Raw genomic sequence first — 17,320 nt, forward strand, 5'->3', positions numbered from 1 at the left:
GAAAGATATATACCAGCACTAGGAATGCATAGGCAGAAGGATTAGGATTTCAAGGCAATCTATGGCTACATAGTAAGTTCAAGGCCAGCGCATGAGCTACATAATTCCCTGTTTCTAAAAGAAAATCAAACCAAAGAGCATATTAAATGATTAAATTATTTGGAGCAAAGCAATAAAAATGAACAAAATATAAAAGGCTAGAAAACATTAAAAAGTGATTTAAAATACGTTTTCATCATACAATGATTATATAAAATTCTAAATGGTCTTAGATGTAAGCACAGCTCTTTCTTTCTAACACTTAGTGGAACTTTCTCAGTAAGCCCTGGAAGATACTGACTTCTAGACATGACATGGTTATTTACACACTATTGCAATGCAGCTGTGATACCTTGCATAAGACTTTCACAAGATGAAGCCTATCAAAATTCCTGCATGGAAGGAGGCTGGGAGAAGAGGTCCCACCCCTAAAGAAGAAACTATTGACAGTGAGTTCCTGAGAGAGACTGGAGTCAGGGCAGGGAGAGAGGGAAGGAGGGAGGTGGGGGAGGAAGTCCCCTTTGAAAGCATGGTAGGTTTCCCATGCCTAAATAGATGTCCTTACCCCCATGCACATATGGGAAGCACTAACTGGACTCAAGAGGTTGCTGGTTACAGTGACAGGAAGAGGGCATGATAGTGGGAATAAGACAGGATTGGGACTCAAGAGAAGGTGGAGGGATAAGATTAAAACACATCTATAAATGTATGAAGTTTCCTAAGAATAAATTTTTAAAATCTTTAAGGGTTAAGATATACAGCTCAGTGGGAAAGTGTTTGTCCCTGGTTTCACTCCTCAGGACCATGCACACAATCTTTCGGCAGGCCCGTTCAGCTTTTACTAAATAACACTGCACTAGGGTTGAGTTAATAGGTTTAACTTTTCAGGTCAGATTTTCTACTTCCATCTGAGGAAAGCAGAGTGACCACACACACACACACACACACAAATTCTGTTCACGTACAGAAGTGGACACTATGAGGGGACTCATCCACAAACCCCACAGTGGCAGTGTGGAAACACAGCTGGATTTTCTGAATCCTACTATCACTGGAGTTTCCCATTCGTTGCACATTGCTGCATCCATACTCCCGATGTAATCTATTTCAAGTGCAGACTTGTAATGAGTCATTGCTGATACGGCAAGGAACAGTGTGAAGAAGTCATAGGGATAAGTGATAAAATAAAATATCATACACTGAAGGAACTTTTCATGTAGGGTCAGAGATAAACTGTGTACACAGCTAACTGATAAAGGCATTTCAAAGCTCGAGGCAGAAGTCTGGTGCAGATAAAACACTATGTGAACACTCCAAAGACGAAGGGATTTCCTCGGGCTGCTTAAGACGTGGCATTGAAGCTGAATCTTGAAATATGAGTAGGCCTTAGATCTTTAGAGATGGGCAAGAACAAATTAAACGCCGCTGCTTTGGAATGCTGGCTTTCCAGACCAGCAACGATTGCTCTGCAGTGCTTGCGTGCTGGTTTGCCTGCACATTTCATGCTGGAATCTCTGAAAGCCTCATGCTACAGGAACTACTCCAACTCCTGGAAAACCAGACTGCATGCTGACTATGCCCAGAGTGGCAATTTTCTTATAGAAAAATAAAATATAACAAACATATTTGTTAATACTTAAAGGGGGGGGGGCGTTTTGAGATGCTCAGCAAGTCAAGGCACTCATACCACAAACCAGAGAATCTGAGTGTGGCCCCCGGAACCCACGTAAGGTAAACAGTAGCGCCTACTCCACAACATAGTCTCCTGACTTCCACACATGTGCATGTCCGTACATGCCATAGGAACAGATACAACTCTTAAAACCACCTTTTATAAGGTGCTGGGTTCGTTCCTGGTAGACTATAGCTGAGTCTTATTTCTACTGGAATCCAGTCAGTAACATTAATTGATTTTGTCGCTAATGACTGCAATTAGGCTACAGTTCACATAGCTTAACATTTCTTGTTATAAATTATATCTCACTGGGTTAGTTAGATAGACTTTCTTTCACTGACGGAGGAGACCAGCTCTGACCTTCTAGTAGTAGATGATCAATCTGTGATGACAGCAATTTGCACCACTCTCATCTCTAAGAACTGCATGCACCTATATGTAAGGAAGCTGCAAGGCACCATGGGTCTCTGGTAGAAGAAAATGCATCTATTGCAAAGAGATATAAAGGGAGCTCAGCTCTGATTTATTTGCCTACACAGGGCAAAGTTTGAATTTGGTTTCCATTACTTGTTACCAAACATACACACATACACACACACACACACACACACACACACTCACACACAGGTATACATACATATATGTATATATACACGCACATATACACTCACACACACACACATTTGTCACTCTAATAGTTTTATGGTCAACTTTTAAAACTATCATCACTTATGTATTAACTATACTTTCTAATTTTCAGTTGAAATGTGTCTTTAAATTTTAGCCGTAAGTTAAGTATATTTGTATGTATGCATACTACAATGTAATCAGGTTAAGTCTGTGTAGAAACTGGGAATGTTCCTATGATTTGTGTTCAGTACCTAAGGCTGTGCCTTTATTTTACAATGCACTATGATTTAGGTTTCTAATTTAAATAATGTAAATTTTTTATGCTGTGCTATTGATGACAATGTCCGGTTTTGCAAAATTTAAGTTGTTTTATGAACATAAAACTGAATATGTGACATTTTAAAAATGAAAGCTAAATGGGATCACATGTTCCTATAGCCTTGGAACCGACTGCCTATCAACGATCATGTGACAATAATATGATTTCTAAAACTGCTTTAAGTTAGATAACATTTGAAATTCTAGGACATATAAAACTGTTTTACTTAGCATAGGAAATAAAATTCTCTCTCAATAACATTTGAAATAATGTTAACATTTCCTTCTGGAAAATACAATGCAATCAGGATTTACATTTGTTTGTAATGAGATCCTAGTCTGCAGGCTGGACTGACATTGAACCCGCACAAACACTCCTGATTGTGGCTCCTAAATGCTGGGATTACAGATAACGCACCACCACTCCTGCCTCAGACAGCTATCACTGACAGGAGAGGAGGACTTGGCAGTGGCATTCCTCAGGCCCTGGGTCCCATGAGACATGGGTGGCTTCCGCCAACAGACAAGGCTCTCCACAGCTGTGGGAAGCAGATGCAGGTAAGCAGCAAGGTGAGGCATAGTACTTCAAGTGACTATGTGAAAATCTGCTGTCTGTCCCCCCTTATGCAACACAAGGTGCTTCCAGCTTAGGGTGGTGGGCCACACGATGAATCTTGACTTTACTCAGGTTGAATAACTTATTTCCAAGGACTACTTCTGTTCTAGAATCTAATTACTGCATTTTCATGTTAAAACAAGAAAAACCCAACCCTGCTCATGTCCAGAGATACCAGCTCCCAATTATGGTTGTGCATCAAAACCCAACAAGTGGCTTTTAAGCAGTAATGAGAAACAATCTTCACTGAAGACCAGTGAATTCAATTACAAAGGCTGAGGCCTTGGTCATTTTTTGTTTTAAATGTATGCATCACTATTTCTTGGGCATAAAGTTGAGATCTATATCTTACACAGGTAAAACTCAGAGACTGGTACAAAATGGACAGTAACATTACTACAGAATTTTCACTGAAATGGAGGTTGCAATTAACCTAAGCAATGTGTTTTTAAAAGTGTTGTAAGGAGGTACTGAGCATATCAAAAAGTACATCAACTACTTGATTTTTTAAAAAAGTAGTATTGTGAAAAAGATTTTAAAAACAAACTTTGATATGAATAAATTCCTACAGAAAAAAACCTCCATTTATGTTTTTTTTTAAAAGGTCTTCAAAGCAGGAATGAAGAGGTCCATCTGCCCCCTCCAAATGGTTTCAGAACATAAAGGAGAAACTTCAGTTATTGGCTCATATTTGACAAATGTAGTGACACCTTTTTAAGAAGAAGACTAAAGCCTTCTAAAAGTCTCATGAAAGAAACCTTCATGTAAAATCCTGGACTAAATGAAACTTACTGAGGAAAAATGAAAACCTTTAGAAATAAAAATTTAAAAAAAAATGATGTGGTAAAACCAATAAGAAAAATTCAATGATTGAAAACAAAGTAGGTGTCCCCAGGTGTGGGACAATGCGTTTCGGTACTCCCAGCAATTGGGAGTTTGAGGCAGGAAGAGTCCAAGGGCAAGGTCATCCTGGGCTACAGAAAAAGAGACTTTCTCAAAAATAGAATAGTGAAATGAATGTCTTCATGGGACTCCGATGTTCTGGTGAGCAACATTTACTCATCACAAGAACATGCAGAAGACAAGACACTGGATGAGGAAGCTATACCCAACAAAGAAACCAGCTAGCCAGCAGGGTCTTTGGCTTATTGTGCAAACACACTTGTGCTCATCTTGGCCCATGATACATTCAGTACCCTGTCATCAAGCCAGCAGAAGCATCTTCAGTGCAAGCTTTTGAAAGAAAAGGCATGACTGCTCCCCATCTTGGTTATGCAGTTACCCTTTTTTTTCTGCTCTGCTGTCCCCACAGACACCGCACTCCTATTCTTCTACTTATGTTTCCTCCTTTCACCTTCCATGACAGCCGTCACCACAATGGCCCGTTCAACTGTCCACATACATTTACAACAGACCTTCTCAATGACAGTAACACACTTCAAGTGTCAGCTTTTAAGGCACTAGCACGTCATCTGAAATAAAGGAGCTATACTGAAAAAGCATGAGTTTCTATTAGTCCATATCTGTGTGCTATAATTTATCTGATCATTTTAGGTCTGTTCTATAGATCTTTCTTTGAATGCAGCGACATATGATATACCTCCTTGTAATTAGCAAACATTCCATAAATATTAGGCAAAAAAAAAAAATCTGTTGACCTAAAATTTGAACAAAATATTAAAAGACATGCAATGTACATACTACATTTAACAGTTACACTGTAGGTAATTGGAGAGGTGGCTCATCAGTTACGAGCAGTGGCTGCACTTCTAGAGGTCTTGCGTTCGATTCTCAGCACCCACATGGTAGCTCACCACTGTCTTATGCCCTCTTCTGGTCTCTGTGAGTACCAGGCATGCATATGATACATAGACAACATTCAGGCAAAACACCTATCGCTCATAAAATTTTTAAAAAAAACTTAATTACATTTTAATAGCCAACAGTGAAACAATGGTGTCTTTCAGTCTATAAACAAACTAGTACCAGGAGAAGGGATTTTTATGAGTCTACTCCTTTGGAAGGGATACTTAAAATAACATTGCAAAGACTTGTTTACAATGCAAAAGTATCTAGTTTGTTTGAGAGACCGAGCTGAAAAAAAAAAAATGAACATCTGTTAAGATTTGCAAAGATGCTTGCATGGGTGTACCACTGACTGCACATGCGCAGGACTTTTATCTGTTTGTCCATTCTTCTTTCTTTGAGAGGATAAACAGACTAATTTGTTTTCCCAGATTTGCAAATTTTATAGTGGGTTGAGCTCCTGGGGGAACTAACAGCAGATGGATACTTGTTATAATTTCAGCTACCTTGGGGCTTAGAAAGCTGCCATTTTTTTTCTAAAGACAATCAATTTCTCACTTTAAGAAACACAGCAAAGCAGTGGGTATATCCAGAATATGTTTTTGGAGCATCTTTTATATTAAAGGATGGGTGGTGCCAGCTTGCAGTAATCAGAAGGCATTCTCACAAGAGCGGCCATTGTTCTGTCATCTAGAAAACACATGGGGATGAGGACCCTTAAGGCAACTGAGAGAAGACAGCACTAGAGCCCTGCATCACAGCACTAGACTTCCAACCGTCAGTCAGCAGGACACCACTTAGTTTTGGTTTGACTACAAGGCTCTGGTAGATAGCTGTGCATCACAACCCTTTAAATAGCTTAAATTTGCATTCAGGCTGCATCTGAATACAGAACACATTCGGTGAATCCAACATCTGGGATCTCACTCAGCACTATTCAGAAATGATGGGAGGAAATGCAGGCATATTAAGTAATCAGTCTTAAGTATTTTGATAACACTAGAAACATAATCTTATTTTCATATTGTCTGTGGAAAATGTGACCCAGTTGAACAATGGCCACGAAGATTTGCTGACACTGGGGATTGCTACATGTCAGCCTAAAGCTCTGTCCACTCTAGGCACAGGGAGCTGCATCCTTAAAATCGTCTTCTCACCCCTGCAACAGATGGCACTGAAAAAAAACCTGTCGTGTTCTCAGGTCAATTTTAAGGTTTACTCATAAAATTATAGAATTCCTATAGATTCCTATAGAATGTTCCCAGTTCATGAGTTCTGTCCCTTATGTCTCAGTTTCCTTGTTTTAAGAGCGGTTCCTCTTCAGAGAGCTGTTAGAGGGCTATATGGTGCAATGCATGAAGAAGCGCACTCAGTGGCTATCAATTCCCTTCACCTGCCTTCATTTTTACAGACCTCTTTTCATTCTCTTACAGCTTCTTTTACCTTTTTCCCACTTTGTTATTAGATGTTGCCAGATGTAAATAATTATTGCAGAGTCCGCTGTGCGTTTGGTTTAGACCTGGGACACACAGCTCCAGTCCTCTCCGCACTCCTCAGTCCCTACCTGCTGGCATACCCTGCTCTCTGCCCTGGACTCTCTGGGGCAAGCGCTTTTCCATCCCCTTCACCATATAATCCAGACATTTTGTTCTCTTGCTTTTCTCTCCCTTTCCCTCCCACTCTCCCTCTCTCCACTTCTCCCCCTCTCCCTCTCCCTCTCTCTTCTCTCTCATGGAGCCAAGAGCTGCTTCCAATGAACCTACATTTATACACATTAACTTACCTTGCATGAAAATCAGTCCAATGTCCTCATTTTTTTTTTAATTATAGGAAAATGGAGGGATGTTGGCATATAAGCAACCTGCCTCTAGGTTGCTTAGCAACCTGATGTCATTGTTAGCATACCTGCTTCCAGGCTGCCCACTACCAGGTGTGCGCCCCTGCCCAGGATATAAAAGGGCAGACCTACCTCTTCTTTCTTGTCTCTTGCTCTCTCTTGTTCAGTCTTTCTGTCTGTCTGTCATATTCATTGCTTGGCATCTTATTTTAATCCTAATATCTGCCATCACCTGCCACCTCTGCTGGGGAACAAAGTAAAAAAGGACAAACCTGTCACCTCATCTCTCTCTCACTCTCTTCCACTTCTCTCTTACCTCTCTCTTGCACTCTAAGGGGTGTCCCCTTTCCTTTTCTTGCTCTCTCCCACTGTCTCTCTGTCTCTGTCTCTGTCTCTCTAACCTCATGGCCCACTCAGGCCCTAGCTCATCCCCCATTTCTTTGTCTCCCCACGCTTCTACAATAAATCTCTCCATATCAGATTTGTTGTGTCTCACTCTAATTAATTTTAATCCTAAATATCAGATCTGTTGCATCTCATTCTAATTATTTCTAATCCTAACAATAAGTATCAGTCTATCCGGAGTTGTAATGGAATTAAATTCATGAGAATAAAGAGGCTTACTATGCTGGGTAGTTTGCTTATTTATTTATTATAATTTATTCAGATTACATCCCAATTGTTATCCCCCACCTCGTTTGTATCTTCCCATCCCTGCCCTCCCTCCCTCTTTCTCACTATTCCTCTCCTCTAGACCTCTTTAAGAAGGGGACCTCCTGCCCCACCATATGATCACAGCCTATCAGGTCTCATCCAGACAGCCTGCTTCCCCTTCCTCTGTGTGCCCACCAGGCCTCCCACTGAGGGGAAACATCAGGAAGAATCAGATACTGAGTCAGAACATGAGAAAAAAATGACAATGAGCTGGGTTAGTGGTTTTAATACCAAGCTGGTGGCTTAATAATTAGTCACTCTAGCATAACTTTCCTCTAAAATGCAGATTCCCAGACCCAGTGAGCAGTGAGTTTATCAGCTTGAATACTAACAAGTACCAAAAACACAGGATAAAAGGAAAAGGTAACTTCAGATCTTCCCCTTATCTAAAACAGATTCCTCACCTATTCTTCATTTTAAAGTTATATTTTATTTCTTTGAAAATTTTATACAATGTATTTTTAACATATTCACCCCCCAACTCTTCCCCACAACTACTCTAAAATCCATCCTTATCTCCTTACCCTCCTCCAACTTCCTGTGTTTTTTTTTTTCCTATTCAATACCCATCAACTCCAATTTAACTCCAATTTAAGTTGTCCATCCATTAACTTCTGGGTATGGAGCCACTCAATGGAGCATGGCTGAATTATCAGGAGTCACACCCTTAATAAAACAAAACAAAACAAAACAAAAACAAAAACCCGACTCTGCCTTTCCTGGAAGCCATCAAGTGCTCATGGCCCCTCAGTGAAGAAGGGAAGCTCGTGAGCAACTTCCCACTCCATGCTCCAGGGTTAACTGGCTTGATCTTGTGCAGGCAACCATGGCTTCTATGAGCACAAGAGAGAATTATCTTCTTTGTTGAACTGTGTAGTCATTCCATCCTCAGCAGCTCAGAGCAGGGAAGAAAGCCCCCCTTTCTCGCACATCTCGTATTCAACTTATTACTTGGTCTTGTCAGACATGCATTCACAGTGCTCTCAGAATACAAATGCTTTCCCCTACTGCCACTACGAGAGCCCTCATCCAAGTCATTAGAATTCTTCATCTGCCTCTCCCTGCTTTATCCCCCTTTCTTCCTTAAATCTTTCTAGTGTAGGAGCCATATTAAGCTTATAAAATGCAAACCACACAAACATTCACACCGAATGACTAGAAAAGTGCTAAGAGACACATAGGTTTGTTGAAAAAAATGAATATTATCTGGGGCAGGAGAAAGCTCTCAGTGGTGTTAACAATAGTACTCAATAAAAACAAAACTGAGTCATGGACAGGAAGGGATGACACCAGAGGAAACAGAAGAAGCAAAAGGGCTATAAGGCTATGGGCACCATAAGAAGTTTAGACTCTACTTAGTACCTATCAAGGAGCAGAGGAATAAATAGGTCCAGATATGCATGGCAAGGATCATTCTTATTGTGTGTAAAAAGTATCAATTTTGCTGGGTGTGCAGCTATTATGACTATACTAAGGAAGCTGAGACAAGAGGAGAGCAAGTACAAGCCCTGCTTACATTGCACTGTGAAGCTCTGTCTCCAACAAAACATCATCCCAGAAACAACAAGAAAAAACTATATGTGCTAAGCAACTAGACTGTGAAATGAAACATGTGCAAAGGCTCATTGATACCCTAGGCAAGAGGCAATGCTACTTTTAGTTAGAATAAAGAATAATGAGAGACAGATTGAAATAAATTTGAGATATAGTTGAGATGTACGAAGAACATAGGAGTAATATTAGGAGGCAAATATCAGTGCTGAGTCCCCACTTTCCCTCTAGATGTACCGCCTACCGAGACAGGACACAGAAGGACAGTGTAGATCAGTAGGTGCAAAAGAGTTCTTGCTGACACTTTGAGGTTAAAGAGCACCATGGTACCCAGGCATCCAGGTAAAGCTCACATTTGGCAACTGGAATTGTGAGATTGAAACTGACAACAAACAAACAATAACAAAACCCAAAAAACCTCTGACTAGAAGATGTAATTTTTAAAAGCATTAATTTATATGCTGTAGGTTAATGCTACTGCTTAATCTCATCTGAAGGACACTCAAAGATTAATCTCTAATGAGAGCTTTAAGAAGCAAAAACTTAAGGAGGCAAGTGGATGACTGCAAGAACACAGTGCTTTCCAGAAACCACAGGGATTGCAGGTATGAGCTCACAGATTGGCACAGCGTGTAAGAGACCTGCACAAGCCCAAGACAGACAAAGTCCTATCATGGAGGGAGGGAGGGAGAGAGGGAGGGAGGGGGGGAGGGAGGGAGGGAGGGAGGGATAATGTCCTACCTTCAGCTAAGGAGCTATTGACATTTGACAGCTGCTGAGAAACAGAGGGCCAGTTTTCTTTAAGAATGTGAACTCCTCTGGGTCACTGCAGCAGAGCAGGCCCCCAGCCAAGAGTATTTGGGAAACACAAATTGGAGTCAATAGGGGTATGTGTCAGGAGTGAATATAATAAAAATGCATTGTGGAAAAGTCTCAATGGAGTAGCATATTATTTTTTTAAAGGAAAGTGAGATGCTGGAGAGATGGCTCAGTGGTTAAGAGCTCTTGTTCTTTTTTCAAGGAACCTGGGCTGGTTACCAGAACCCACACAGCTTACAAACAACTTTGGCTCCAATTCCAGGGGACCTAGTACCTTATTCTAGTCTTTATGAGCAACACATACACACACACACATACACACACACACCATACATTCATACATGTAGGCAAAACACATATAAAATAACTATTTTTTTTTAAAGAAATAATGTGACTATGCCATTTTCAAAGTGGGATCTTCAGAACACTATGAGGATTAGAAGAGAGAAAGAGCACACACGCCCTGATTGATGGTGACCAAATGATGTCACATAGGGAGCTAGAACTAAGAAGCATCACCAGTTACATTTCTTTTGGTGTTGGGGCAAATGAGTCAAAATAAACTTTTTGTTATAACGTTTTTAGTCTTGTAACCGTGTGATGGAAAGTAGAGCAGCAAAGTAAGTCAGCTATGAACGGATAAGGCTAGGAAAAGACATATAATAAAATCGGAACAGTATGTAATGCTAAGAAAAAGGTTCTACCAAGGCCAGAAACAGATGAAGTCCCAGAAGTGAGCAGTGATGTCTGGAACACACAGGCATGAAGTGAGATTTCTCAGATGGGAACCCTTGCTCATATCAATATTCTACAGACACAGCACTATGAAATGGCACCTATTTACAAACTGAACAGTTTTTTTCAAACATCACAGTAATTTTAAAAAGGTACCTGTGTAATCCACTAAAGGGAAGTAACACTCAGATGGGTTTTCAGTGAGAAGAAAGACAAATTTTTCAAGTAGTTCGCCTAAAGCTGTAACAAACAGAGCAATTAGAATTTTAAAAGTCAAGAGAGTACAATGTGTGACAACGCATCATTAAGTCACAGACTGGCACATAAAAGTCAACTGAACTCCACAGTTCTGAGGAGTTCAACTCAAAATTCAGGCTTTTATTAGTATTCATAGCATTTCTGATTCAACTGAATTTTAATCACTTAGCTGTGAACTTATTCAATATATAACTAAAAAAGAAATATCATCTTTAGATGACCTAACAATTACCTCAGAATTTAATTGTTTCCAATGCATCCATTAGGTTATCATATCTCAGAATTTGCATACAGAAAAAAATGGTGAACCTTAAGACCAAGATTAATTACAGCTTGTGTCATTTTCAAAGCTGTGACATATTATGTCTTTTATACTTTACAGCTGATAGTATCTTTTCAAGGAACCAGATCAGAGAAACCAAGTACTAGCTGACTTAATGTGACATAATGGCTCGTTTCTAGGCCTGTGTGATAATATCACAGTGTTTGCATGTATCCTACAAATGGATGCTCCAGGGGATTATAATTAATATGCAACGCAGAGGATTTTGTTTTCTTTTCTCTAAAGAAATGTATCTACAGAGGAGATGATTGCTTAATGATGAAGCATGTGATATTGTGTCACACTTTTAAATTGTGCCCTTCTTACACTTGGAATCCTAACCATAACCTTTAGTACCTAAATGGATTCTGCTTTACATTCAAGTATATTTTAAGCATATAATTCCTCAAAGAAAAGTTAATGTTCAAAGTGTTAAAAATACATAATAAAAAAGGAATGGTATGGTTTTCAGTAAATGCAGAGAGCAAGCTATATATTTAACATTTTGATGGCTAGGGATGAAAATGAAGTGTTTTTATCCATTGAACCCCATTCATTATACAATTTCAATGCAAAATAAGTATTTAAGAACATGGAAACTCAATAGTCATGGCTTGAGAAATATCTCTGTATACAGATTTAAGTTTGCAATTGCTTAGGCTGGTTCTATATTTACAAACACTGTCATAACTCTACTATATGTGTAAAACTGTTTCAAAAAATTTTTCTTTTATATGTTCACACATAATATCCACAGGAGAAAACTTTTGGCATGTGTGTGTGTGTGTGTGTGTGTGTGTGTGTGTGTGTGTGTGTGTGTACTTTTGAAGTAGATTTTTTAGAAAGGACAATGTGATGAAGTCCACATATGATTATTTTTAATTTAATGGTTCAAATTCACAATGTAAAGTGCAAGATACACAGTAACAACTATTGCTCAGAAACATCATTTTCAGTGGATATGTCCATTGAAATCTTTAATTATAATGTATTACCTTCATTGAGTGCAACCGTATTTGCTATGTGCTATGTATTTAAGTATTATGTTAGAAATAATGGGACAAATCAAAACATACTGCTACACAATTACTGGTGTGAGTTTTCTATTTAAACAGAGCATGTCTCCTTTAAATGCCAGGGGTTTTGCTGCTGTTTTTGTACACAGGCTCACACATCAGTCTGAATGTTGCTTTGAAGCTCACACCAGAAAGCATGATATTTGATACCTGTAAGGTATGAGAGTTATTAGATTTGCTACTTGCCCATGGAAGGCTTGGATCAAGACAGGATGATCCGAAGGAGACCAGAGAAAAGTGCAAGCCGTATTACTTGCTATAGTGGAAACAAAAAGAAACGGAGGGCTCTGCTTCCTAATCCTCCAGCTGTAATGGGGAAATTTAAAAATCTCATTTTCCCCATTTGTTTGTTTTTGGAAGCAACATACTCAAAATGTCAAAAAAAAAAATCCTAAAACCAAAAAAGTATCAAAGGCCATAGCTTATTGGTATAAGAATTTAAAATTTAGGGCACAGGAAGCAACTCTTAATGGTAAAACTAAAATAACTATATAATATTCCCCTGAAAGCAAACTATGGAATATTGTTTCATCTAGAGTGTATATTAATCTTAAATGAGAAATCTGAAATTTCTATAAAGGATTCAAATTATGGCCTTTCTACCTTTAATTATGCCTGTTCTCTGGGGTAAGAACATAGTTAAAAGAGTCTACTATTTATAGGCCTCAAAGAACACATAGGTTTTCTGTAGAGAAGACTGCAGCTAGGACCTGAAAAGAAAGGTGCTGACGTCAAGTCTCCCTTGGTGTTGCCCCACCCTAACCCCATCCTACCAGAATGGTAGCATTCCTCTAGGCCCACATAAGATAATTATATCCAACAGGCCTGTTCTGGCCCTGAGTCCAGGGCCACTATGGACAACTGGCCACAGCTGGGGGAGTAACAGTTGGTTTTCTTCAGAGGAGGGAAAGGCAGAGGGAGAGGAGGAGGAAGGAGCGAGAGAGCCACATAAGAAACTGGGAGGAAAAAGTAGTGGTGGGGAATAGGAAGGGTTAGCAGACAGGGAATAGGAGGTCGATTTAATCAAAATATATTGTACAAATATTAGGTAAAATATATTTTAAGAGAGATGACACATTTGGGAAGTGAGCAAGTCAGGAGAGCTCTATTCCTTATGAATGAGTCCAACACTATTATAAAGGGGTTTGAGGAGCCGCATCACCCCCTTTCCATGCTGTGAGGAGGCAGAGAGCATACCATTTCTGAAGCAGATAACAAGCCTACACCACACACGGAATCTGCCCAAGCCTTGACCTCTGTCTTCCCAGCTTTTAAAACTGTGAGAAATAAATGTATATTTCTAAGGTTATAGCAAATTAAGATGCCATCACCATAGCAACTGGTTCCAAAACAAAGAAACACAGTGCTTGCAAATACTCAAAGTGTCTGCTGGATTCACTACCCAGGCACTTTGATTATATGGCTGCTATCCAGTCACAGTATAGGAAAGCTATGCTAACAGTTCAATTTTCTCTCTATTAAACCTGCAGGCACTGAGTAGATATTTTGTTCTTCAGACCCTTGCATATTCAAGAATGTATTCTTTTTTTCCTCGTGCCTCTACTCCCCAAACTTGGAATTCTCATTTTCTAAGAATTTAGTCCATGCAACTCTATCTACTTTTAATGACTTAATGTTTTCAGGTTGTTCATCTTCATCTTTCTATTTTAAAATCTTTGTTGTTTTGTACAATGACAGATTCTTGAGTTGTAGGGAGAGCAAAAAGGACAAGAATGTCCTTTAGCCATGCTGCAGGGTGTCCTTCCTTCTTGATTTCTCTTCAGTTGTGTGCTGACTAACAGTCTATTTCCATCTGACCTCTATCAGTCCTGAGAGGTCCGCTGCCCTCTGTATGGCTTATCCCTAATATGAAAGGTGTTGACTCTCTCTTCTTTCAAGACTTTTTCTTGTTTTGCTTTTGAAAGTTTAATGATATTGCATTTGATGTGGGCTTCCTTGCATGTCTCCGTGTGGGGTGAACTTGGATCTTCTGAGCTCACTTCTCTTTACAAATGAATAAGTTTCCAGTCATCGTTTCCTCAGATGCTTTCATTGTCTCAAACTATCTTTCAGGACATGAGTACTGAGCCTGGCTCAGAACCATTTCCCATGCTGTCTCCATGGGACAAGAAGTTACCTTTCTCAAAGTCTTCTGCCTTTGAGAAGCTGCCCTTTCCCTGGACCTGCAGCTAGAGGAAGTAGGGTTTTATTGTTATATTCCATTTTCCTGCATCTGTTGTCATTGTCAATCAATCAGGCTAGAATATAGAAGTCAAAAGAAAACACGGGCTGGGCAGTGGTGGTGCACGCCTTAATCCCAGCACTCGGGAGGCAGAGGCAGGTGGATCTCTGTGAGTTTGAGGCCAGCCTGGTCTACAGAGTGAGTTCCAGGATAGCCAAGACTACACAGAGAAACCTTATCTCAAAAACAGCAGCAGCAGCAGCAGCAGCAACAACAACAAAAACAACAACAACAACAAAAGACTTAGGTTTTTTTAATAGAAAAGAACAAAAGAACAGAAAATTTACTTCTATAGATCCTAAGCAGACAGCTTGATTTCTGCTTCTGGAGTTATTTTGTTTGCTGTGTGTGGGACACCATGGGTCTTTACCTGCGGACCCCCCAAAAAGGACAAAAGAAATCTGACCTACCTTTCATGGGTCTACTTTGTCAGTTCATTAAAGGCTAAATGTTATTTCTGTCAGATAAATGAGCCCACCATATGTTTTTCTTCTTTTACCTTCTTGTAAATTGTTTTTTGGGAAATGCTAAGAATTAAGCATGGGGCATTCTACATTCTGTACAAGTATTCTACCATTGAGATATGTATGTATGTATGTATGTATGTATGTATATAGTGGTTACCTAGCAAATACAACCACCATTTCTAACACTGACTATTAAATATACTGTGTTGCTCAGTCACCAACTTAAACCATAGTAATCACACATGGGAATTTTAGTCATGAACTAAGGCATCAATCAATATCAATGAAGGAAATACATACAAGGCAGATATTAAACTGAATGTCTCTGAGATCAATAATAAAGATTAATAGGAAATACTGATTAGAGAATAATGGGGAAATGGTGCTTTACTGGAGAGCTGACTTAAAATATTGGGTAGAATTTACCATGTGGGGGTTGATTCCAAAAGTTATTGCTCATGCTAGACAGATACTCAGAAGTTAGGGTGGGAAAGCCAAAAGAACACCACAAGTCAATTGACTCACTGACACTTTCCTGACAATGAAATGAGAAAAAACAAAGGGAATTCTAGAATGATCTGTATTCCAATGAATAAAAAGTCAAGAACCCAATACCACAATTGAGATTCAATCAGTGAGTAGAGTGGCCCCTGTGCTCCCTTCTGGTGCTGAAGTGTTAATACAAATAGAGAAAAGGACATGTTCTAACTACTTCTTCATTAAGATGTTAAAACAAAGAAAGAAACAAATAAAAAACAGCCTGGAAGATAGTTGGTTTGTGGTTGGAAAGATGGAAATTCAACCCAAAATTTGGGCGCAGAAGGGTAAGAATTTGACCTTTCTCTCTCTGTCTTAAACATTAGCATTTCTGTGGGGTCAGGAAAGAATCTAGGTCCTAGAACCCATCACCTCACCCCAAGGCTGTGAGTGCAGAAACATTTGCTTTCTGTCCCCACAGGCTCACTCGCTCCTCTCATAAGCTTTACGTCTGGAAGGAAACTCACAAATACAAGGAGCCACAACCAATACATTGGGACATTTTCTCAATGGTCAGGTTAAATTAAATTCATGAATACTACTTAACATGGGTTCTTCTCTCTTCCTTTGGTATTACCAGAAAAGGGTAGTATGTGCCCCCTGCAGCAACGACATAGTCAAAAAGCTAGTCCTCAAACTGTAACGATATTTCCTTTTGTTTCCCCTTTTATCAGTTTAACATTTATAATCATAAGGAAATTTAAAACTAACTCATTCTCTTATGAAAATGTTAACAAATGGGTTTGTTATATTATTTACTATTCATTACTTATCATTCAATTTATTATATATTATGAGGCATTGCATTGTCTTAAACAAAAACTCAGAGTAGGTTAATTCACAAAAGGTAATTTATCCAAGAGTGCAGAGGCAGACTCTGTGGGAAAGGGGAGGCGCGCATGCGCGTGCACGTGCGTGCATGCATGCACGCGCACGTGCGTGCATGCACGCGTATACCCGCAGAAACAGTATGCCGGGTTTTTGCAATGAGTTTGCCTTCAAAGTTAGTTCACGTGAGATTATAGATACTGCATGTAGGGACTGGAAGAAAATCTAAGTGAGAGAAGTCCTGCATGGATATGTATTATTGACACAGTCACAGCCATGTGGAGGATACCAAGGTCTCCAGTCTACGGGAAATTTGTAAAGCTATTATTCATATGGGTGGTAAGACTTTCTGTAGGGGAAGCAGTATGAGTGTTTATGAACAAGTCACCATCCTGTAGAAACACTGGCAACTGCAGCCGTCTCTCCTGAGTGTTTACAGCGTGACGATGCTCACCATCAGGGACTTTCATACCAAGATTAGCTAACCCCTCCCCTGTGCCATAGTAATAAACACACTGACGGTCCTGGTCATGTCTGTGTGTCCCTCTATTTTCATTGCGTTGCCATCCACAGTCAGGTGTTCACAACGCAAGCCGATCTGATGGTTGCAAGATTGGCAACAAGTGTGCCATGAGATAACAGATACAACAATTTATTAGGAAGCCTTTGGTTGTCTATGTCTATCTGGTAATAATTATTGTCTCTAATAGACAAAAGGGTAGGTATAAAAAGGTGATAAAGAAAAGTGGCATTAGATTACCTGAATTCACCTCCTGCCTCTTCTCATATAGAGAACTAAGCTATTACTAAAATTATGATTTTCAGTTTCATTGTTGATAAAATATAGATT

At 39.5% G+C, this 17,320-nt stretch overlaps 1 protein-coding gene across 3 annotated transcripts in view; it reads right to left on the reverse strand.

The window, feature by feature from the left end:
• TBC1D32 (TBC1 domain family member 32) overlaps positions 1–17,320 on the reverse strand; it is a 199,344-nt gene that overhangs the window by 30,411 nt on the left and 151,613 nt on the right. For all 3 annotated transcript variants that reach the window (XM_084777382.1, XM_084777383.1, XM_084777384.1), the window contains one exon: positions 10,897–10,980. In XM_084777382.1, the coding sequence (XP_084633508.1) occupies positions 10,897–10,980 (84 nt within the window). The remainder of the gene's footprint in view (positions 1–10,896; positions 10,981–17,320) is intronic.

This window comes from Acomys minous (genome assembly GCF_964271855.1).
Source record: "Acomys minous genome assembly, chromosome: 3".
In the NCBI taxonomy this organism is placed as follows: domain Eukaryota; kingdom Metazoa; phylum Chordata; class Mammalia; order Rodentia; family Muridae; genus Acomys; species Acomys minous.